Below are 25,591 nucleotides of genomic sequence, written 5' to 3' on the forward strand. Positions count from 1 at the left end.
GATAATAGGTTCGCTTTAGGCTAGTAAATGTACAATATACCAACTAAAATCTAGAGCTAGTCAAGCATTGGCTTAATAAGTGTTATAAGGACTCCGAAACAGCAATAAAATGTTGGTTTGCTGAGTTCAAACGTGGTCGTAGAAACACCAATGGTGCAGAGCGCACTAGGCGCCCATATGAGGATAACACCAGAAAAGATCAAACAAAAATCCACAAAATCCTTTTGAATGTTCAAAAATCGAAGTTGTGTGAGTTAGCTAACATCAAAAAGATCTCAGAAGAACCTGTTGGTTTTATATTGTATCAGCATTTGACTATGAGAAAGCCTTGTTCAAAGTGGGTGCCGCGTTTGCTCACTGTTGACCAAAAACAAGAATGTTTTGATGATTCTGAGCAGTGTTTGGCCATGATTAAACGTAACAAACCAGATTTTTTACGTCGATATGCGAAATTGTATGAAACATGTATCTATCACTTTACCCCGGAAGCAAAACGATCGTCATTTGAGTGAACAGCAACTGGTAACAAGCCTATTTTGAGGCAAAAGATAAATCGTTCTACAAAAGTGGTATTGAAATGTTAGAGGGGCGCAGGAATGATTATGTCTTGATAGAGATTACGTTGATACATAGAGCCATTTGGAATTAAGAAAAGGTATTTTCCTAATTTCGCGGTTTTTTCTTCGATAACAAACTTTTCCAAGAACTGTTCACATCATCGAGCGTAAAGATTGCTTACGTTACCTCGCGTTCCCTTTGATCATATGATATGAATTTTGTTTTCAATAATAGGAAGTTTACATTCTCGGGCGTCTTTGTAATTTTAAAAATCAAATAATATTATTTTGACATATAGCAATATCAGCATATGTGTGTTTTTGTTAGTAAACCCTTAAATGTACAGCATATATATGTTATAATTAACTGGTCTCTATAGTGGATTACTATAAACATCGCGAGTTGTACCACAAAAAGAAACTCTCAGTAAATACATCATCTTAACCGTTTAATTTATATAAAACGAACGTAACGCCACTGTATAATTGCATAGCTGATTAACTATCGATAAAAACCAATAAAATTTCGCCGATATGTGTATAACAGAAACTCCATCCCCACCAGCGGCTAGGCCTCCCGCGACCTCATCAATTTTTCCTCAAACAGTCATCCTCAAGTCTCGTTCACGGGCGACCAAAACAATTGATGCACATACCGAGACGGAAGTATAAACAGTTTTTGTACGCGCTCTTCCCGAATTTGCGGACGGTAGAATTAGGAGCCGTCACCACCGTCAAGGTTTACAAATACGTGAAGAACAGGAAGAAGAGGAAGAACAAGATGAGGTTTCCCATCAAGCTGGCGATCGCAAGTGGATGCGCGTTCTTTTTCATCATCACTGTGGGTTTCATCATGTTCCCTAAGATGATTAAGGGGAAAATTAAAGGTGTAAGTTGACACGTGTTCGAGTAGTTCAAAAATTTAGACAAAGTAACAAAAAACTCAATAATCATTATTGGGATGATTATATAAAGCAAGATGATTAGATATTGACAAAAGTTGATTTACATTACCGACGCCAAGTTCTCGATCTTGAAAATTATAAGAAAATAACTATATAACTATATAATAGTGTATAGATTCATTGTACATTGTGACTAGGACATCTGACATCTTCAAAAATGTAATGTGTATTATACAAAATATTTTTCTTCACTAAATTACGGCTATTCATAATAACCAGACATTTTTAACAAAAAAATTACACAAATCAATACAAATCAAATGTAAGATTTTTAATTTCTACGATAGAAGATTGTATACAGAAAGCTCACACTAAATTTCAAATAAATCGGTTTAATAGAAATTGAAATATCATATGAACCGTCTCAAAAAAATCTGCTTCTAAAACATCTATATCTCTGAAAATAATTTTTTTTTAAATCCTACTAAGGGCATATTTTTAAAGGGTTAAACTTAACAAAAAATAAATGAAGTGCTCTCCTAAGTTCCTAATTAATATGTTTTTAGTGCTTAAATATATATTATACACGAACAAGCATTTTTAAAAAGATAGGAAAAACAGATGATTTCCAAATATTTAAAGTATATATTATCAAAAAAATGTAATACATATATTAACAAAAAAAAAAAGTTAAAATGCTAAAGTCAACAAAAAACAAAGAGTTACAATACCTATTAATGTTTATAAAATTATTTACCCTTTAGCATTTGATTTTTTTTCTGAAAAGCTATTGGTTAAAACCAACAAAAAAACTTAAGAAATAGTTATATATATGTAACAAGGTATTGTAAGACAAAAATCTTAATCATGCAAAAATACATCAATAGGCAAGATATCTTTATTATTTAAGCATCATTTTAATTATGTGATTGTTTATTTATATTTATTTTTTTGATTGTAAAAATTGCTATTTAATTTTGAAGTTCCTGGAGAGTTTGTATTGGAAAAATCTGTTGGAATTATCTCAACTTTTTAAGAGATATTCAATGATAATATCAAAAACTAGTACAATGAATGTTTAAATATTTAGCCCCAATGTTCATTTCCAAATACTGAAATTATTGAAGCCAAATATGATCTAAGAATTAAAAAAACCAGCGAAAGAAAAACTATGATATTACAAATATTCGTGCCCTAGATTAATCATCACTAAACAACACAATTAATATCACTAATTAATAAGTCACACAGTATCGATTCAATAAGCCAACAAATAAATTAAAGAAAACCTTTTGGACCTTCTAATTATATCTATTTAACGAAATGCATATGAATTATGAGGCTACGATGTCACCTGCGCAAAATATGGATTGTAAACAGTCATTAAATTAGATCAAATTACTTTATCATTATAGATAATAACATTGATAATATGTTTCGTAATTCTAGATGGTAAATCTGAAGCCAGGAAGTGATCTGAGAGAGATGTTCGTGAAGGTACCCTTCGCTCTGTCCTTCAAAGTTTATGTTTTCTCTGTCCTTAACCCGGAAGAGGTCCAGAATGGTGGCATGCCTAAACTGAAAGAGATAGGACCTTTCTGTTATGAGTGAGTATTCATAGTTAAAGGGTATTTCACGGATGTTAAAAGATGGTTTTGAATACACCTGTTATCAATTTTTCTTAAATAAGCAACTATCTTTCTCGCTTTGCATTTTTCACTAATTAATATTTGGAGGTGCACGAAAATTGAAGAGTCATAGAGAACTAGTACTAGCAAATAACCTATATGTTGAAACAACTCTTCTTTTGACTTCCCGTAGTGTTAACACTAGTCCTCAGTCTCTTACTTGTACAAAATCCTATTAATTGTGTTTATAACTTGCGGCACAACTTATTGTTTATTCAACATTTTCACATTCAAATTATTTTTAGCATAATTTTTTGGTTTGGATAATGGAGTGAGATGGAAAATATAGGATATTCTTAGGGGCTTGCCTATATTATGATCAGTTATACACTGTAAAAAGGCTTTCTGATTATTCACAAAAAATTGGTACAATATTTAATACATGTTGTTCAAAAGAATTTCCATCATTTTTTAAAACTATTTTCCTTTTTCTGCGAATATGGTGATACCGTGTCGAAAGAACCATATTTTGGTTAGGCATCAATCCAAGCATCGATTTGAACAAGTGATAATTAGAAGGCGCCTTTTGTCTGAGGAGTATGGCCTGCAGTGGCCAAAATTATCAGCTCTTACAACTCATAGCCGAAAATTAGTTAATATAGCCCTTTTCATCGGTTCGATATTCAACACTACACAAGATCAGATGGTTTGGTTCTTTTGAGTCTCTATCCTGTTCTTCTGGTATCCAAAAGCTGCAAAACTTCAATATCCTCATGAGAACGGAGTCTTTCCTCAAGCCCCTTGCAATTCTCTTGATTTCTTGACTGACTGTGGGTATCTGAAGGTCTCGATGTATGTAATCGGTCCTATAGTATTTGGGTGCGCCCACAATACCTCTCAGGGCTTTGTTCTGAATAATTTGTATTTTATTTATAATAATCTTTGCAGAGCATCCCCATAATTGAACTTCGTATGTCCATATAGGTTTTAGATAGTATAGATATTCTATTATATTCATATTATTCATATAGATTTTCTTCCAGTTAGCCAGTACATTTTCCTATATTTCAATTCCAGCTCCTTTCTTTTCTTCTTTGTATGTTCCCCTCAGCGAAGTTTTGCATCACAATCCATATATTATTTAGTATTATTGGTGTTTGTACGATCTGTTTATAGGTGAACTGCACCAACACAAACACTTTGAGAGTTTAAATTGAAGTTTTGTCCAATAAGTCATTCAATTATTTGATTTCGAACTATCTCCAGGCTATCCTATGTCATTAATATCAAAACCACCATCTCTATATCGTTCAAATCAAAATCGATAATTGAAATATGTTGGAGCAGTATCATCATAAGTTTCTAACAATATTTAATAGGCTTCAGCAGTTGATTTTCTCACATATAAACCACTGAAAAGTATTTAGTCATCAAGCTCTAAACTGTCTAACTCTAAACTCCCAATCAAACAACAAAAATAAGGAATATCGAAAGCAAAATATTGACAAAATGTTAAAACATTGAATTTAACAGGTATAATATAGGTTGTTTACATTTATAATTTGCATTTTCATCAATAGAAATCGTTAATCAAAATACACGTAAGAAATGTACACCTAGTAAAATGGTAATAAGTTTTTACTTATAGTGATACTGACATACTTATACTGACAAATAATACTCCCTGAATGTATTGAACAATCTAGAATACCAAACAATAAATACCAAAAAAGTAATTACCAAGAAAATATACTGCAATTAATAATTTAAAGAAACAACAATAAATTTGTTAATTACTTATAGATCTATTTATTCTGTATTATTGTTAATTATTTCAGAGAATGGAAAACAAAAATTAATGTTGAGGATATTGAGGCTGATGACTCGATGAGCTATGATCCTGTCGACACCTTCTATAAAGCTGATGGTCCTGATTGTTTGGATGACGACACCGAAGTTACCATACCTCATCCAATGATTCTGGTGAGTTTTGCTAATAATAAATCACAATTCACATGAAGAACTATTTTCCCTTCGAGGCCATGGTAAATACTGTCGTGAGAACCAAACCGGGTGCGGTTGGTATCACTGGAAAGGCAATAAAATCCATCTGGTCCAACCCCAAGTCGTTGTTCATCAACGTCAAGGCCAAAGATCTACTTTTTGACGGTATTATTATACCATGCGGAGTGACGGACTTTGCAGGAAAAGCAGTATGCACCACACTGAAACACGAACCAACCCTTAAAGTGGTCGATGAAGACAACGTTGCCTTCTCATTGATGGGACCGGTATGTTGATCCTCATAGGTTTTTTTAATAATCATTCTTGAAAATCCAGAAAAATGCAACCCCTGGTAAAAGAATCAAAGCTCACAGGGGCCTCAGGGACTACAGAGATGTCGGTAGGATAATGACGTTCGACGGACAACCGAAGATGTCGGTATGGAATGTGTCGAAGTGCGATGAGATCCAGGGTACCGATGGTACGATATTTCCGCCATTGCTCAAGAAAGAACAAGGATTGGCATCATTTGCACCAGATTTGTGCAGGTAAAATCCTTAATATTATAAATATATTTAACTAAATGGATTAGGATAAAATTATTGTCGCCTTTTTAATGTTTCCCCAATATATATTTATTCAGATAAATTTTAAACAATAATCAATTTCTGAAAATTATAGTCGGTGGAAAACTGATATTTAAGAGCGAGAAACAGAAGAAAGTAATATTTACAAGCATTATTTAAAGCCCTACACCATTAAAAGAGTCTTGCAGAAACCGCAATTGTTGATTTGTGGTTTTGAATTTTTCATTACAGGGGGGACTTAAAAATTGGATTAAAAATATTTAATGGCGAGGTTACAAATTTACATTTTTATAAATACTTGTTCACATTTGTATAAAATATGTTCAAAGTATATTAACAAATCATATTTAACCAGACAACTGATAACTTAAATATTATGAAGTAAAGAACATCTAAAAATAATTTGTCCAAAGTATACTTTTTCGTTAAATATATTTTAAAGTCTCCTTTTACCAACGATGCGTTTATCTGGACTAGATCTACAGTTTAACGTGGGCTCCGAACCACGGTCCTCAACATTTAGCCTACCGACTGGCGAGTGACCAACTTTAAAAATAATACCAGAAAACATCTGGTCTTACCCAGCCTGGTTACTGGCGTGACTGGGATCATTTTCCTTGTCGGATTTTAGACTCTTGCCTATAACAATAACAAATTTTAAACAATCACAAACATAAATTTAGGACCATGCTCCAGCAGTATTCGAACCCGCGGCTATCGCAACAGTAGGAGGACCATCCTATCGCATTTACCACTGCGCTACTAAGCCGACTAAAATATACTTAAATATACAATATTTAGATTTTCTGAATATAGTAAATACGTGAATATAGTTCAACGTTAATATTTTTAATTTTTCAAATTTTTAAATGAATATATGAAAAGAAATTACTTTTTTAATTCTAAACTTATACACTTTTTGTTATACGAGAGTTGGTATTTATATATTGAGCTTAATTATGAAACAATAGTAATTTATTAACAATAATGGCTTTGATGTTTTTCTAAATATTCTCCATAACGGTCAGTACACTTTTCTATGCGCTTGAACCAATCTTCGTAAGATATTGTCCACTCTTATTGAGGTACCTCCAAAACATGACTTCTGAATACATTACTTACTTTACTTTTTTGTATTTCATGAAGCACTTATAGTAAAGAAATAGTTGTGTACCAGTCAGAATTCACCGTTGTACGTTGCTCTTTTGTCAAATTATACTGAATCCAACATAAACAAATCTTTTCACAGCTGAATGTCCATAGAATATCTTACTGATGCTCTTCATACCAATGCCAAAGGATAATTCAATATCACTCACGTTTGGTGGCGATATTGTATTATAATTTTCAACCATTTGAATATTGTCTAACACAGCAACTGATTTTGAGCGATTTTCACTTTTTTCCATGAGCGATCTGTTTTATAGTAGCTAATAATCATGAGTTAACTCAATTTACAAACATTTCTGAAGAATATTGTGATTATAAAATTCTAATTTCCAACTGGAGACGTCAGATGCAGCCTAATACCTCTTGGTATTGCTAAAGCTCAAAATATGAATACCAACCCATAATGTGTGTAAATTCGAACCTCAATTTTACAGATCCCTCATTGCTCAATACCAGTCCAAATCAAAATATAATGGAATACCAGTCAGCGTGTTCTCAGCCAGTCTTGGAGATCAATCTAAGAATCCAGACGAGAAATGCTATTGTACTACTCCCGACACATGCCTGAAGAAAGGTAACGACATACTAGTGCCGGCTTTCTTCCTGTCCTGAGTGAAATAGAGTTACATTTCAGGCTTGATGGACCTCCTCAAATGCTCCCAAGTCCCTATTTATGTATCTCTGCCACATTTCTACGACTCCCACGAAAGTTATCTAAAGGGCGTGAAAGGCTTAAGTCCTGATAAGGAGAAACACGGTATCAAAATACTGTTCGAATTGGTACGTTCGATAGTCTTACTTCGTACTGTTTGACAAAATGAGATAAGATTTTTTTAGATGACTGGTAGCCCTGTATCTGCGAGGAAGAGGTTACAATTCAACATGCCTCTGGAGCCAAATCCAAAAATTGAGCTGTTCAATAACTTTACACCTACAGTCTTACCACTTTTCTGGGTGGAGGAGGTAAGCTTTACGACACTAATTAGGTTAGGTTAACACTTATATAAGGTTAACTTCATATAAAATTAACTGTTTATAAATGATCTATCAATTTGAAGCTACAACAATTAATATTATTGTTCGTACATTTATATATATAAGACGATTTTATAATAAATGAACAACCTAGTCCGAAGTCACTGTGTATTATCTTGTATATTTAATAGCATTGGAAAAACCTGAATATCGGAAACTTACAATATATGTAAATGCATAACCAAGAATTGTTTAAAGACAACCTCTGCGGTTTTTGGTGTGACTATGAATATTTGTTCAAAGCTTTTAAAGGGTTATACCAGCTTGGCGATCTGAAAAATATATTATTTTTGGAATTGTGCTTTTAATAAAACTACTAAGCTCCAATATACGCCTCTTCAAGCATATAAAAATAATTTTTATAACGACAAACTTTTTTTTTTCGAAGAAATTTGGCCGTGTTGGTGTTCTGTAGTACTATAACGAATTTCGTATAACACCTGAAATAACTTTTCTTTAATTTGCATATAAAGTTTAAATTTATATTCAGTTGAAATGACTGAATGAAGTGAAACGAATTTTTTGACTTTAAAAAGGTTTATAATGAGAAAAATAGATACAAGTTATTTTACACAACTGCTACACATCCTTTCCGTTTTGAAGGAACGGTTTGATTATGGTTTAGCGGTAATCCGATCAAAACCGAGATGGATTGTCGAAACAGCGTAGCAGACAAGCCATGTCCTATCTGATCGGATGACTTTATATCTGTTACTCTCTATTGATCGGTCAAGTAATTCGATTTATGTCGATAATTATCTGCACTAACAGTTTATTCGGTTTTACACAATACCCACCACATACGTTCGAATTGGTGTTACTAATAAACATGAGAATTCCTCTTTGATGCCGATATGGATGACTCTGTTAGACTAACCACCCATAAGACGCCACAAAAATAGTAGTTTTATCTATTGGACTATTTACTTTTCGATCTCTCCCATCGTATCTATGAGCATCAATTGCTGAGCTATCTGGATGTTCTCTCATTAAACTTTGAGCTTAATTGTCACCCAAGTGTCACTTAAGTTTTAAAATTCATTGCCTTAGAATATGTATGGCGCTTCAGACCACTCTTTGGCATTCAGAAAATCACTATAAACAGATTTAAATCCTATAAATTAAAACAACCATTGGGATATGATGTTCTAGCACCACAATAATTTTCTCAAATTGTTTGATGGGATTCAGCAGCTCATTTCGTCCAATCAAAGAACGTCGAAAATGCAATTTTCAGAAATAAATTTTGGAGAGAAATGTCAAAAGAATCATTTTTAAGAGTCGTCTACATTGATCGCGTTTTCACCAATAGATATCGCTAATCAAAATTCCTATGCAATCACGTAGTTAATTTGAATATATTTCGCAGACCAAATTCATCAAGGAATATTAGAATATTAATAGAAAACATTAAAAGTGATTAATATTATATTATACAAGTAAATAGACCTTTAGGACTGCACCAGTGAACTTACTAATATTCATAAACATTCCTAATCAACAATTATTCGTTTTTAGGGCGTAGACTTGAACAAAACTCTGACCAAACCATTGAACGATTTGTTTACGATTAAAAAGATCGTTAATGTATCCAAGATACTGATATTACTGATGTCTCTCGCAGGTAAGAACCACAAAATCTCCATTTAATTATTTTATGCAGATAACACTGATGTTATTTAACATTGCAGGACTTGTTGCTGCTGGATTTCTGGAGTTCAAGAATGGACAGTCAGTGAACATAACAACCGTAAAAGACACCAAAATAACACCAGTGGAACCCAATGGAATCAGTACAGTTTATAATGGAGAAAATGGAGGCAAAGTTAATAGCGCTTATGACGAAAAATATTAACATCAAACATTAATAGACGAATTATATAGGATAATTATCAAAAATATACATGAACAGTTAATGCAGATTAAGTATTTAATGAAAACTAACAATTACTTAGAACAGACCAAGAGCTGAGCTGGACATATTAAAAAGGAATAAATATTCTGCATTAATACGTCACATAATTTACTCTTAAAAAAGCTTAAATCTTTTATAGTAACACATATAGTGCCTTAATAGAACAATGGATAATTTAGCAGGTCTAGATATACGACTGAATTATATTTTTATATGCACATAATGTAAATATAATTGTTAAAATAATGGGTAATAAAGTTTTTATTAATATTTTTCGTATAACTCATTGGCGGCTTCTATAACCTATATTTTTGTTAATTTCAATTCATTTAAAGCATAAATATTTGAAGAAGTATTGGAACTGGAACCTTTTTAACGATTTTTTCACTTCAAGTTCGACATTAAAATTCCAATTACATTTCCAACATTTAGAAATGTTGTTATTACATTAGTGCTTTCTTAACAGCATTCAGAGTTTTAGTATCAAAAAATCTCTATAACAAAGTTCAATAAATTTTTTAACCAATGTATTGTTTTGTAAGGAAAGCACTATATTCGATGATAAAGCTGCCGTAAAGAACTTATGAATTAATGAAGAAAATATAAAAATATTGTTGTAATTCCCTCAGTTGATATATTTTACATGTTCCGCATTTGTGTGAAACGACTGTAGTACCCTGATGTACACTATTAATAATCATCTTAACTACTTTATATATAAAAAGAAACCAGGCCATATCTCATATAACATTCAAATAAAATATCACACTTCAACGAATTTTGTTATACTAATGAAAAAAAAGTTTCTCATCATCAACCATAAAACATTTTTTGGTGGTACTTTAAAGGAAATAAAAAAGCCGAATTTATCAATATCAATAGATTATTATCAATAGATTATTATCAATAGTTCTTGTTTGAAAACGAGGTGGTAAGAATGACTTCGCCTAGAAATCTCAGACACTCTACAGTGACAAAATTATGGCTTCACCAAATAATGACAACAAATAACCTATAAACACGAAATATATATCATTAATATCAATGAGTTCGATTATTAGCACTATTTAATTATTTATTTTTATTTAATATTTAATATTTAATAGTAATAGTTTATTAGTCTCAAAATATGTCTTCTCTAAGTTTGGTGGGACCAGAATGGCGTGGTGTATTGCGAACATTCATTAAGTTTTACTCAATAATTGTTACATTCAGAAACACTAATCAAGTTAATAACTAAGCTGTTTATTTCCAATCTGTCAAAAAAGTGCTCAAAATTCTATAATTTGTCAATTTCTTCTTCAATGTGTCTGATCGACAATGCCTCTTTCCATAAATCCAGACAGTTCTGGTTTAAATATCCTTCTTGATCTGAATGTCTATTGCAATACCCCATATCAACTCATTTAGATTACATTCTGTGGCCATAACGTTCAGTAATCTGATCTACAATGTACCTTTTCTCAGGTTTATTTCTAAACAAGTAAATTACATAAAATGCAATTAAATATTTCATACATATTTAGCGAGTAACTATTTGAAACAGTTCACTCTTGAACATGACTTCCTCGAAACTTATTTTATGTAGTTTAAACCATTCCTTAATTGCAACCTACATTGTTGATGCTCTTGTTGGGATTTTCCCCACCAGTGTACTATATGTATGGTAAATATGGTACATTATACATAACAATAACCGATGGTTCCCCTAACTACTGCAAAAACAAGTTATGGATTATTTCTACATGGTAGTCACCCTTGAACTTAGAGGAAAACACTAATTCTGCACCAGGAATAAAACAATCCTGTCTCCAGCATGAAGAACTATATGTCTGCAATGAGCTATTAATAAATATTATAACTAACAAAACGTAATCAATAGTTATTCTAACGTTTACCTTTTTCCATCACCTTTTGTTGTCTTTACACTATATTAATTATATACATCTTGCCATGAGCGACCCAATGTACCATTCTGAAATATTTTTATCTCATTTAAAGATATAAATTGATACAATAAGTCTTCCTTGATTTTGTGGTATGTTTTTAAAAATTGTATTTTTTTAAAAGTAATCTCTAAAAGAACAGTGTATGAAGAGATGTTTTACATTCTTTCTTTTTATATTTTACATATGTTTTGGCTTTTTATAGATATTTTCCAGATTAACAATTTTCTCTGAAATAATTGTATTAAATTATGTTTCGATTGAAAAAACTACTTACTGTTCTTTACATTTCGTATATTTAATCTCTGATACAGCTAACAACAAGCTGTTTCACCATTCGTCACCTGTTGCACATAAACACTTTTTTGGTCAATTTACGGTTGTAATGTTTTTTATTTTTTTAAATATTTTAATGACCGTGCCCGTAATATTCAGTGCGACTGTAACGCGCAAAAAAAATATTTTCAATAAAAACCCCAGCGATTTTGCAGACGTTTGACAAATGGACAACTTTTGCTGGCTCTTTCGGTTACATTATCAAACTGCTCTAACAGCATTCTATCTCTGTAAAACGAATTTACAACTTTAGGCAGACATATATTGACACACGTGTCACTACTGATTTGAATTGACTATATACACTGTAGAGGAATCGAATAATCGATACAAAATATATAAAAAGGCACTATATATATATATATATATATATATATATATATATATATATATATATATATATATATATATATATATATATATATATATCGGAATATATAGGAATCGATTATTCGATTCCTCTCATTACAGCTGAAGTTTATATATCTATTTGATATTTCCAGGACATCGGTAATTGTTCAAAGCTAAAACAAACAAACAAATCGAGAGCGAACCGATGACGAACCCAATGAATAGTTAACCTTAATGGAAATTCTAATATCAGTTATTAATATTTCATCCTCATGGTAGACATTAACCTTCAGAACGTCATCCCCACCAGCTTAACGATGAAGAAACGTAAGTTTTTTTTAGCAAAATCTAATTCCGAAGTATCGTTAAAGTCGGCATATCGTGGTTGTTCAACTAGGAAATCGGTAAGGAATGATTGTATAATCAATCGCATCGTTATCAGTCGCCGTTGGGTACTGCTGGTTAAAAGATGATATCCCCAAACGTTCTGTTGACTGTCGGAGGTGTGACATTAGTGACTTGCTTGCTGACGGAACTATGGATGTTCGACGTGATATTGAAAATAGGTGTTCGTGACGTGAGTATTTAGCGATTTAATTGCTGTAATTAGTCGTGATTATTACCGGAAAGATTTTTATTGCACAAAAATAAACAGTCAGAATAATTATTCTGAAGACCTACTAATTTAATTTCCTTTTCAATTGATATAGTATGATATTTACTGCCTAATTAAAATAAATGATAATTAGTAAAACCAGTGATCACCTTGCCGTCGAAATTCGACCGTAATTCAATCAAGTTAGTTGTGTATCGTTAATAACAATTTCCTGCTGACACATACTCAAAATAATGCGAAAAATCTGTTTAGTATGAAAATATATATTAAGGAATAATCTCCTTCCCCTAAGTTTTCTTCAAATTTACTTATTACATTGTTACTAACCGTTGCCGACTAACCTATGAGTATAATTTGTGTTTACAACAAAATTTAAGTCAATTATTAAATTTAAATCTAGTTATATAACCAAGAGGACCAATCGGTCCTACCTTAGTCTCCAGCGTAACAATTATTATGTGTTAACAATGCGGTTTTTTTATTAAGTGCACCTCACTACACTACACTACACTATACAATAACAAATAGTTTGATTCTTCTGAGTCGGTGTCCTGTTCTGTGTTATCCAAGAGTTGTATTACTTAAATAATCATATGAAAATGGAGTCACCCCTCCTGTCTCCTTGCAATTCTCAGTATCTGAAGGTCTCGGTGTAAGTATTCAGTCTTGAAATATTACAATAATGTACGTATAGCTATATTACTTCTCAGTAATTTCTTCTGTAAGACCTTTATTGGCCATCCCCATAATTGAATTCCATATGGCCAAATAGGTTTCAATACCTGCTCGTATATTAACCAATACATTATCCCATATTTCAACACCAATTATTTCCTTTTCTTCGTTATATATTCTTTTCAGCGAAGTTTCGCATCAAATTTCATTTCGAGATACTTAGCGTCGTTGCTATATAGTCTACCAGAACGTTCTTTGTCTTGCACATCAAAATCACCACTTTTGAATTCTCGAAACCACGCCTCGCATGTCTTAAGGTTAAAGAATGCTCACTGTAAATGTCTAACATCAAACGATGACTTTCTGCGATTCTTTCTTCTGATCATATAAGAAAATGAATGCATGCCACAAATGCACGTCTTCAGGCAGAAAACGTGACATTTTAATATATTCGTTAAACGTATTAACGGTTTAATTTCGCAAAATAGAACATATATAACTTCAAACCGATAATAGCGAGATTTATTAGAAATACCGGTAATGGCTTTCCGGTACAGCTGGTATTGGCTTAGTATCTATATTATTCATCATATTATGAATTACGAAAAACAAACTAAAAGGTGAATACGGAAGGCAGAGTGTAGATCTATTATCTGCCTATACGTATTCTATTTTATTCAATATTTCATTCAAAAAAAGAGAAAGAAATTGGAATTCAATTAAATTTAGTACAATATGTACTAATAAAAATATTTTCTGTTTCAAAGATTTTCTAGAACTTTTCTCATCTCTGGCAACACTTCACTACCCTGTCGAATGACGTTGGCATAGATCATAAATAAATGTTCGCACTTTTTCAGCATTTCAACAGTCTGATCTGCTTTTAGCAGTTCCTATTGCACACGCTTATGCCGTAAAGATCCGTGACGAAAATCACACTCGCATATTTTCAATCCTTACAATTAGCTCCATCAATCAACAAAAGGTGTATTGAGGTTTAGGGATTATCCAAAAATCTGCATGAGATAAATCACTTGAATATAGTGGTTGTCGAAAAGTCGAAAAAGTCGAATATATTCATGCATATTACATTTTCTACACAATATAGATTGTGTCTTACTAATATTTGAATTCACCAGTATTCTATACAACTATATGTCCCATATTATAATTAGGAATTTTTCCAGTGATTTGTGTTAAAATATATACTGAATTTTGCATCTGTAAAGACAACTCCTCAACATAATATAAAAGGACAAATATATAAAAAGTACACTACACTAGAAGACTAATCTACTTGTAAGAACAAAATTTCAATTCTCCTTTTCGTTTCTATATTATGACTTCTGCTTTTTAATTAAAATAAGTGTTTATTAATAACAGACAGAAAATAAACATATTATCCTAAAAGATACATTTTGCCAAATAATCATATATGCTTTATATAACTAACAATTTTACCAAGATTTGATATCAAAAAACTAAAGCTCCGTTCAGCACAAATACAGTCATTTTTATGAAGCATGCCATGAAAACACAGCAATATAATATTTTAGAGGCAAAAAAAGCCCAATTTTGAGAAATTATGTAGATTATTAGATGATTTAGAAAACTATGTAAAAAAAATCCATTTTTATTTTAAGTAACATATCACGTACAAGAATTTCAATAAATAATTCATTAATTTTATTCTAATATATATTATTTTGCAATATTCTAATATATATTATAATATTTTTTTATAAAAATCACATAATTACTTTATATAATCAACAATTTTATTGACAAACCAAAAAACTGAATTTTGTTGAAAATATATTTATCTAATATGCCATGAAAATTTAGGGTGAAATAACTAGTAAAGAACAATGCTAATATAATTCTAATAAACAAAACAAAAAATAACATAGAATAAACTCACTGGATTATCAAGAAAATATCTAGGGATTAGATACCTCTACTAAAACCATAAAATATGATGAAAAATTTATTGAATTTTGAAATGGTGTAAAGTCCTTATTAATTTAGTACACCTGTCGATAATTTATTTAATTGCTTGATAGATATGAGTCGTCATCATAACTAATATAAAATGTGAGATATGGGATTTAATTTTGAAGTTTTTTAATATATTCAGTATTATTTCTTAAGTTTAAAAGCATCAACAGCTACCGATAATAATGCCCTACGATGGTTTCATTTAGATTAAACCTTGTAGCGTTTTAGTTTTAAGTTTTTTTATCGAACTCTTTAATTTTCTTATTTTGCAAGGGAAAACCATTCTCTCAACAATATAAATTACTATATAATAAATAAAACTGTTATAAATCCCTCAACATTAAGTCACAATCCTAGTATCATAAAATAATTGTTATTACAATAATTTCTGAAAAAAGACCTTGAAAGACCTAAAACAATTGAATAACAAATTTGTTTAATAGTTTCGTGAGAATATATCAATGTTAATTACCTCAACTGATGACTGATGATGACAATTATGTTTTCTTAATGTTTTCAGCAAACATCGTTAAGGAAACGCAATGAAGTAAGGCAAATATACTTGAAAATCCCATTTCCATTAACTTTCAACGTTTATTTCTTCAATGTGACTAACCCTGATGAAGTTCACAGTGGTGCGAAACCAGTATTGCGTGAAGTAGGACCATATAGCTACGAGTAAGTAATATTGCAGTGTAGTAGTTTTTATCAACCTGTTATAAATCAAAACTTGTCCATATTAAAATGTCCAAAACGATATTAGTTAGGTTATATAGATGTATAAAGACCAAGAAGGGGTTAATAAAGCATCTGTACAGTTGATACTCAAATAATCAAAACAACGTTTATTAAATCTGATTCTGATCATTTACCGACGAAGCTAATATTGAATAATATATTCTCTAATAAGTTTTTTTAAAATGGTTGGATATCAAGCAGATATAAAACCAATAATGAAAAAATTTAAAACAAAGTATAGGAATAAGTTTTAAGGAAACCTGGTGGACGTTATGAGAATTATTCTAAGCCTGATAATCCTACTTTTTTCCATAATATTTCAGTCAAACTTTATACTCAATGAATCAATTTTATTGTAATTAATTTAATTTTTATTCACATTTTATTAGTAAATCTATATAGTGCACCTTAATTTTGATGAATATTATACCAATATTTCTAAAAATTACAAAGCCAAAATAGCTTTTACCATCTATGAACAACAATCTTCCAACAATCATAAGGAACTTTATACTTACTTGGTGATCTTCATTGTATAATTCTTCATATTTCCATCTAATGTTTAATATATGTTGTAAAGACTGGTTATAATACACTGCCCTGTCAAATCTTATGTCGTATATTATTGCACCAATATATTCCTCTCTACTAGCTGATGGAACTCTATGAGCTGAAGAATTATCACTAGTATCATCGAAAGTATATCGTTATTATTCAAAAAAGTAGGAAAAACCAATCAATTTTAACTACGCTATAATTGGTCTTCACCAGAGGGGATATAAATTGAAAGAGTTTTTATTTAATGCAACAAACATCTTTATATCTCGCATTTCTTAAATTCGACCGGCGTTTAAGATGGCTACATGAACTCCAGAAGGCCAATGACGATGATTATAACTGTCGAAGGGGCTATTATTTGGAGCCAGAAAGCTGCCAAAAAGCTATAAAGAAACTTAGCTAAAAAAACTGCAGGTTTCCTTGTAATAATACTCAAGATAATTTAGTTATTAATTAATAAAATCAATAAACCTCATCATCGATTGGTAACACAACAACCCTTTAAGTCAATCCATTCTTCTTCTAATACCGTAATATCGTTTCAACAATATACTCATTGGTAATTAAGTCTTCGTACCATTTCAGAGGATATATTATCCAGAAAACTAAATACAACCTATCGTTTAGGTCACTATCTCGATTTCAACTGATAAATTGTATAGTGAAAATGAAACAAGGCTTATTTAAAGGTACCATAATATGAAAAACACCAAACATTATGTCTTAACTCCTTCAGTTACCAAATTAAGTTTAAATTTAATTTAATTCTTTCTAGCCAGCGCCTAATTAACATACTCATCTAAATCCCAAATTTTTGTGCTTAGAAAATGAAAATTCCAGAAGGTAATTTTCATTAAATATGCTTTTTTAATTATAATATTCGTAGTCCCAAAAATTGAATAAATGGTAGAGTCAGAATTAATTTGCTCGTTTTGGCTCTGGAAGTTTCGATATCCCGTTTTCGGACTTAAAAAGTGATAACATTGAACACCAAAAAAAATACGAAACAAAACAAAATCGAGCTACTTTTAAAACTTTATGTTAATGAGAACATTAATGTGGATGTATTTATTCTAAAACACATTATTTTGCTTTAATAAGATTTCTGCCATTAATATTTTGAATATAACAAATATTCTATCGTATGTTATAATAATATATTAACATGTAATTATCCTATGTACTGTAGAGTTAATGATATATCATTAACTACTTCCGAAATATTTTCTCACAAAAACAAAATCCACACAGACAAGGTGGTGATTTGTTGTAGGTATATTACTTCAACAATATGTCACTATATAATTAAATATCATATTAAAAGTAAAACGCTCGGGACAGAGTTCAATTTCTAGTGGAAATAAGTGCTAATCGATATTATGTGATGCACCATCATAAGCAAGGCACCTGCTCATATTAATATATACGATTTTCTTTTTTATATTTAGCGAATATATCGAAAAAGTTGATGTAGTGGATAACAAGGCTGAGGATAGTTTGACCTACACTCCCTACAGCGTGTTCGCTTTTAACCAGGATAAGTCTGGCAACCTTTCTGAGGAAGATACAGTAACCATACTTCATCCTTTAATAGTGGTACGTATAATATTCGTTAAACTTTCTTAAGGGGCTATATCTAGTTGCATATTTCATCAATTCTTTATTTATGATTCATATATTAAGGTTCATATATTGATGCGGTTGGCTAGTAAACACTACTGTAATATAGTATTGCAATATTATGATGAAATATAATACAAAGTATCATAATGTCTATGCAAAAACTAGCAATTATTGCAATGTTTGGATCAACGCGAATAAATAGATCTGCTAGTCAAACAGCTGTCAATTCAATTCTATCAATTGATTCGAAGATAAGGCTTCTTAGTTAATAAATCAGCTGATGGGGTTTTTAATTGTACAATTTCAATTCACGAAACAAAAATGATAGGAAACTATGATGTTCGTATTCTCTTCAAGCCATGCTGCATCGAGTTGAACAAATGGAAGGTATACCTCAGAAATATATGACGCAAATATATGTATTTAAACTTAATTACTAAAATGTATAATTCGCCACCAGACCATGACCATTGAAAACATTTCCGCCATGAATAGACCACTTCAATCTTATACCCATAAATAACACTGTCAAGCTTCAGAAAACAACGAAGTTTTGGAGTGGTATAAAATGTATCTTGAAAGGCTAAAACGAAATTCTACTACCTCATATTCATCGTGTTATTATCTCTTCCAGCTAATGGCACAAGGTCTGACCCAACAGCAGATTCGTTCTTTTGAATATGTCAAAAATTGAGTCCATATTTTAAAAGTTTCGAAGAAGGTGAATGTTATCAACTCTAAATCTGCGTATTAGCTAAAAGATAGACCAAAGATGTTCAAAACTGAGGACAATATATATATACTTAAAAATATTGATCGATACGTGTTCAATACAATGTTATATTTTGAATCAAGCCATAATTTTTTTCCCATGTCATAAATATTAGGCACATATGTTAAAGGTCTAACAGATTAGACCCGTTAACTACACAACCGAAAGAATTTTACAATTAACGTAAACTTAAATTTACGCGACTGCCCTAAATATAAGTAATTAAATTTGCGTCACAATATACCGCCCGCCTTGAACCATTAGGTTCAAAATAATAATAATACTAATAAGAACTCCTAATCTTCCTTAACCTATTCTCAAACTTATATAAATGTAATTACGCCCCAAAAGATACATTATTGGAAAAAACCTACGACGAGGAAAAAGTTTGCTAACTCGTATTATTGGACGTTGATCATGTCCTGCATAGAGGACTTACATATAAAGTTCATAAAATGTTGCCGAAGCAATACATTAAACTTTTAAACTCATATATCTCTACCAATCTGCCCACCACAAAAACTCTGAGAACATACGCAGACGACACAGTAATCTTGGCATCCCATGAAGATCCAGTCACAGCATCAATAAACCTACAAGCCCACCTGGATCAAATATAATTATGGTTGAAGACATGGCGCATTAAAGTCAATGAAACAAAATCCACGCATGTAACGTCTACCCTACGTAGAAGAACATGTGTACCAGTGAATATCAATCATCGTCAACTCCCCCAAGCAGAGCAAGTTAAATATCTTGGTATTTACTTAGATCGACGCCTAACCTAGAAGAAGCACATACTCTCTAAACGAAAACAATTTCAACTGAAATTATATCAAATGAATTGGCTTATCAGCCGCAAATCCATGTTATCATTAGATAACACGTTGTTGCTGTATGAGTTTATACTCAAGCCTATTTGGTCATATGGAATCCAACTATGGGGTACCGCTAGCAAATCTAATATATCCATCATTCAACGGTTCCAAAATAAGGTGATGCGTGCCATTGTTGATGCTCCGTACTATATTTCAAATAAAGTGATACAACACGATATTCCTATAGTACCTATAACGAGTGTAAATCAATGTGTTTGTGTGAAGTACTTCGAAAGAGTGTCGGTGCATCCCAATATACTCGCTAATCAGCTAAACATGCGACGTGATAGTGAAGTGCGTAGACTAAAACGTTTAACACCGCCTGATCTGATTACTGGACGTATGTAGACTTTAAAACAAGCTTTAAAACATTCATAGAGATTCATAACAAGACTTGAGGAAAGTCTGCGTTCCTATGTTAACACTGAAGTGCTGCATCTCTTGAATACCTCTGAACTATGAAGCAGGTTGAAAAGAACTTGTGTAATTGTGTAGCGAAGTGTATTAAATGGTAAACATACTGAAAGGCGTTACTAACTTTTATATTATTTTATTTTATTAGAGACTGAGTTAATCAGCAACGACTATCAATAAGATTGGATTATTTAATTTTTGTTTTAGAAAAAAATTTTAGTAATACTTAATTACGAAAACATAATAATACGTTTTAGGGTATGGTTAATCAAGTCTTAAGAGACAGTCCAGTATATTCAAAGATAGTCAACAAATCTCTACCAGAAATGTTCGATAAGCCCCAGACCATTTTCATGAGAGCAAAAGTAAAAGACATACTGTTCAACGGAATGGAAATAAACTGCAAATCCAAGGACTTTTCCGTCAGCGCGGTCTGTATGCAACTGAAATTACAGATCCCTGACTTGAAATATAAAGACGGCGACGAAAAGATTTATTTGTTCTCGGTTTTGGGGCCGGTACGTATAAATAATTCTCCTTATGAAAACATAATGTGTTGATGTTAGAATACATTAATTCTTTAACAGTAACGACTTTTTTTTCTTTAGAGAAACGCAACCAAAAAGCAACGAATCAAAGTTTTAAGGGGAATATCACAATCGAGTGACTTGGGTCGAGTGCTTGAAGTCGATGGACAAAAGGAAACCACCATCTGGGGTACGAAAGAATGTAATAGATTCAACGGCACGGACGGATGGATCTTTCCTCCACTGATGAAGCCTGAAGAGGGACTGAAATCATTCTCGACGGATTTATGCAGGTAATTTTGCATTATTAAATAAATTAAATAAATCCAGTTCAATATAACAGACAACATCCATCATCAGATAGCGTAGTTTCTGGTTTTTCTGGACACCCTTGTGATCTAAAGACAAGGAAAATTTAATGCATTATTATATAAGAGTATAAGTAAATAATGTATTGTTTTGTGAATATAATAATGTATTGACTGAAATTAGGTAGTCAATTAATTAATGGGGTTTGTAAATCAAGAATAGTAGCGATTGCAATTGGAAATTTTTAGAAAAATTTTACTGCTTTCATATTTGTTATAGTGGTGGCTTTTTCGTTTGGTTTTAATTATATTGGTAATTAAATAAGTAATATTATTAAATTAAGTAGTATTTAAATAAAATCTGTTATTTCCAAAATTTTACCTTTTTTATGTACTGTATGTACCTATTTACCTGCTTAATATATTTGACATTAGATCTAATAATCACGATAAAAAAATAAGTAAATAAAACTGTACATATAGTAAAATATGTCTAACGTATTCACCATAACAGTTTAATTGAAAAGTACCCGGCCTGACACATAGATAGCGCTAGTAGAATTAAATTCATATGTTTTTAGTTAACTCTAACCCTCAAAACATGTGTGTATAAATTTGACAGCTGTCGGAACATTAGTTTGTTAATTATAGCATTTTGAGTGAAGCAACTTTTGTTGTTGTGAAAAAAATGGATAAAAAGGAATTTCGCGTTTGATGAAATATTGTTTTTTGAAGGGAAAAAATACAGTTGAAGCAAAAACTTGGCTCAATGCCGAGTTTCCGGACACTACTCCAGGAAAATCAACCTTCAAGGATTGGTATGCTAAGTTTAGACGTAGTAAAATTATCACCGAAGACGGTGAACCCAGTGGACAGCCAAAAGTGGTTGTTACCGACGAAAACATTAAGTAATAAACAAAATGATTTTGAATGGCAGTAAATTTAAATTGAATGAAATAGCAAACACTCTAAAGATATCAATTGAACGTGTACATCATGTCATTTACGATTGAGAAAGCCTTGTGCAAACTATGTGCCATGCGAGCTCACTTTTCACTAAAAACAACGACCAGTTGTTGATTGGATGATTTGGAGCAGTGTTTGAAGATGATCAAGCGTAATAAACTTGAGTTCTTGCGTCGATATGTATTGACGGATGAAACATGTCTCCATCATTTCACTCGGATGTCCATGGCAGAAGTTCTGGCGACTGTATTTTGGGATGCGCATGGAATAATTTTCATTAACTACCTTGAAAAATTAAGGACCGTTTAGATGACGAAATCGTCGAAAAACGGCTGCATTTGAAGAAAAAGAAAGTACTGCTTCACCAAGACAATATACCCCATCACAAGTCAGTAAAAACGATGGCAAAAATCCATGAATTGGGCTTCGCATTGCCTACTTATCCTCCGTATTCCCCAGATCTGGCCCTCAGCGACTAGTTCCTGTTCTCAGATCACAAAATATTGCTCGATGGGAAGAAATGTTCGTCGAATGAAGATGTGATCGCTGAAACTGAGGCCTATTTTGTTGCAAAGGATAAATCGTACTACAAAGAGGGTATCGAAATTTTGGAGGGTCGCTACAATCAATGTATCACCATTGAGGAGAATTATGTTGAATAAAAAAAATAATTTTTCCAAAAAAAATGTGTTTTACTATGCTAGGCCGGGGACTTTTCAATTGAACTGTTATAAGTAGCCTTGTAAATGCCAATCATTCAGATCGATGAGGCATCCAAATGCTGAAGAACTGTGAAACTTAGTCAAATATCATTATTTCGACGAAGTTTTGCTAAATTGTTAGAATTTTTTTAATAAATGTCATTTTAAAGTGAAATAGTATTTGGAATATCAATGTAGAATACGACCTAACATATGGTATAACAACATGAACAGCTTAGATAAAAACACCAACTCATAATGATTCACCGTTTTACAGAAATATAAAATTGTCATACGTAAACGATACGATATTGAAGAAGCTGAAGGTGAGAATCTACGAAACAGACCTTGGAGACCAAGAATCCGATGAGAACGAGAAGTGCTACTGTCGCAGTCCGGACGCCTGTCTCAAACGCGGATTGTTCGACTTGAGCAAATGTATGGGCGTACCGATAATCGCCACCTTGCCACATTTCCTCCACACTGATGAGAGTTACTTGGACCAGGTAGAAGGCCTTGAACCAAACAGCGCGAAACATGCCTTGAGGGTATATTTCGAACCGGTATGTTATCATCCTTCATTAGGATATCACTACATAGTATAAAACAAAGTCGCCTTTTCTGTCCCTATATCCCTATGTGCGCTTAAATCTTTAAAACTACGCAACGGATTTTGATGCGGTTTTTTTCAATAGATAGAGTGATTCAAGAGGAAGGTTTATATGTATAATACATGCATAATATACTAAGGCAACATTGCTAATTTTAGAGGTTTCTAACGTGATGTCGTAAATTAACTTATTTCTTTAGGCTTATTTAACAATTAGCAAAAACGCTGCCTAACCCTACGAGTTAGATCAAATTAATGTACTACAGTATTGTACACCATAAAAAGGTCTACAAAAAAGTCCGCGATGGTATATGTTTATCTTTTAGGGATAACCCACATTAACCATTTTTATTGTTTACTTTTTACGTGAGAAAATGGCTTATTTACGAAGCAATTTTAAGCAATACGGCATTAATCCTTATCGAATTTAGTACCTTAAATACAGTGTGCAATTAATATAGATCAATATGGTTCCTTACAGCATGTAAATTAAACAAATATTTTCGGAGATATTACAAATTTAAAATTTGCGTTTAAAAATGTGTAATGTAATAAATATTGTATGAATTTAGATATTCCAAAGATAGCAGGAAATTTTCATAGTAAGTATAGGGGAAGAGGAATTGTTTTACTCCAAATTTAATGCGTGCAGGCCAAGGGCAGTAATGAATGAACCAAAAATACTGGATCGATTTTAATCATGTTTTCATTGAGTGACATAGGCATATATATTTTATACCCGTGCAAAGTCGGAGCGGACCGCTATGTTTTTATATACAACGTTCATATTTTTTCTGTAGTGTATTTAATTTAGTATCAGCATTGCACCCGTGCGAAGCGGGGGCGGGTCGCTAGTTATAAATAAAACCATAGTTATTACTGTAGGTTACCGGAAGTCCCGTGGAAGCCGCCAAAAGAATGCAGTTCAACTTTAACATACAACCAACGAAGAAAATCAGCCTGTTCAGTAACCTACCAAAGTCATTGTTTCCGTTACTCTGGATCGAGGAGGTAAATGTAGAATATCATCATTCTCATCATCTTGCCTTACCCGGATTCATATTTTAGACCGTCTCCCTGGAAGGTCCTCTTCTAAAGAAGCTCCAGCTGGTTTTCCTGATGCAAACGATCGTTCACGATGCCCTTATAACTCTGGGTATACTCTCCATTGTGGTGATAGCCGTTGCACTGTATTATCGTAAGAAGAATACGAATTCGGTGCATATATCGCCAGTGTATGATATCAAGAAGAGAGACAGAGGAAATACGCCTGTATCCGTCGATGGAGGTGATAAAAAGAAGGTAGTGATGAGTGGTCACGAGTTTGACAGATATTAGTTCATATTTCGTTTAAAATTCGTGTATATTATTAATAAATGTTAAATTAATATACTGAATTATTTTTTCTGCTTACCTCATAAACATTATGAGTGTCTGCTTTTCAACGTATATGCTGCTGTTGGTGCCGCAGGACTTAAAACATTCTTCACTGAATCTCGATGCAGTTATAGATTGGCCACAGATATTCTAGTGTTTCCATATCATAGCACATGTCTTTTTCGAAGTTCTTGAAGTCTGTAAGACTTGTCCAAACTATTGTAGCCTTCCCTGAATTTGTTCTCAATTATGCACTGATAGTCGCACCTTAAAGAAATAACTTCATTTATAATAAGACCTGGAACAAAAACACGTAGAATTTTCCTTAAAAACCGCTTTTGAAAGATCTCAAGCCTATATAACATATGTTGACTGCAACAGTCTCCAGGTCTGAGA

The 25,591-nt window shown here is 32.1% G+C and overlaps 2 protein-coding genes across 2 annotated transcripts; both read left to right on the forward strand.

Moving 5' to 3' along the window:
• Positions 1 to 1,144: 1,144 nt before the first annotated feature.
• Positions 1,145 to 10,071, forward strand: LOC143205322 (sensory neuron membrane protein 1). Its single transcript, XM_076418562.1, has 10 exons — positions 1,145 to 1,446; positions 2,912 to 3,069; positions 4,929 to 5,073; positions 5,130 to 5,381; positions 5,431 to 5,642; positions 7,286 to 7,425; positions 7,486 to 7,631; positions 7,689 to 7,814; positions 9,405 to 9,510; positions 9,578 to 10,071. The coding sequence occupies exons 1-10, from the start codon at positions 1,204 to 1,206 to the stop codon at positions 9,739 to 9,741; spliced, it is 1,692 nt and encodes a 563-aa protein (XP_076274677.1). The 5' UTR covers positions 1,145 to 1,203; the 3' UTR covers positions 9,742 to 10,071.
• A 2,718-nt stretch (positions 10,072 to 12,789) lies between these two features.
• LOC143205269 (sensory neuron membrane protein 1) lies at positions 12,790 to 25,206 on the forward strand. Its single transcript, XM_076418458.1, has 8 exons — positions 12,790 to 13,011; positions 16,244 to 16,401; positions 18,468 to 18,615; positions 20,964 to 21,224; positions 21,315 to 21,526; positions 23,486 to 23,771; positions 24,704 to 24,829; positions 24,887 to 25,206. Exons 1-8 carry the CDS (start codon positions 12,904 to 12,906, stop codon positions 25,154 to 25,156), a joined length of 1,569 nt encoding a protein of 522 aa, XP_076274573.1. The 5' UTR covers positions 12,790 to 12,903; the 3' UTR covers positions 25,157 to 25,206.
• Positions 25,207 to 25,591: the final 385 nt, after the last annotated feature.

This window comes from Rhynchophorus ferrugineus, unplaced genomic scaffold, assembly GCF_030347505.1.
Source record: "Rhynchophorus ferrugineus isolate W39M unplaced genomic scaffold, kcgeb_rfMv2 rfM11, whole genome shotgun sequence".
Taxonomy (NCBI): Eukaryota; Metazoa; Arthropoda; class Insecta; order Coleoptera; family Curculionidae; genus Rhynchophorus; species Rhynchophorus ferrugineus.

Coding starts and splice junctions, on each gene's coding strand:
- LOC143205322 (XM_076418562.1), top strand. CDS start 1,204: ATGCACATACCGAGACGGAAGTATAAACAGTTTTTGTACGCGCTCTTC. Junction 7,426..7,485: donor CGACACATGCCTGAAGAAAG/GTAACGACATAC, acceptor GTTACATTTCAG/GCTTGATGGACCTCCTCAAA. Junction 7,815..9,404: donor CACTTTTCTGGGTGGAGGAG/GTAAGCTTTACG, acceptor ATTCGTTTTTAG/GGCGTAGACTTGAACAAAAC.
- LOC143205269 (XM_076418458.1), top strand. CDS start 12,904: ATGATATCCCCAAACGTTCTGTTGACTGTCGGAGGTGTGACATTAGTG. Junction 18,616..20,963: donor TACTTCATCCTTTAATAGTG/GTACGTATAATA, acceptor AATACGTTTTAG/GGTATGGTTAATCAAGTCTT. Junction 21,225..21,314: donor TGTTCTCGGTTTTGGGGCCG/GTACGTATAAAT, acceptor TTTTTTCTTTAG/AGAAACGCAACCAAAAAGCA.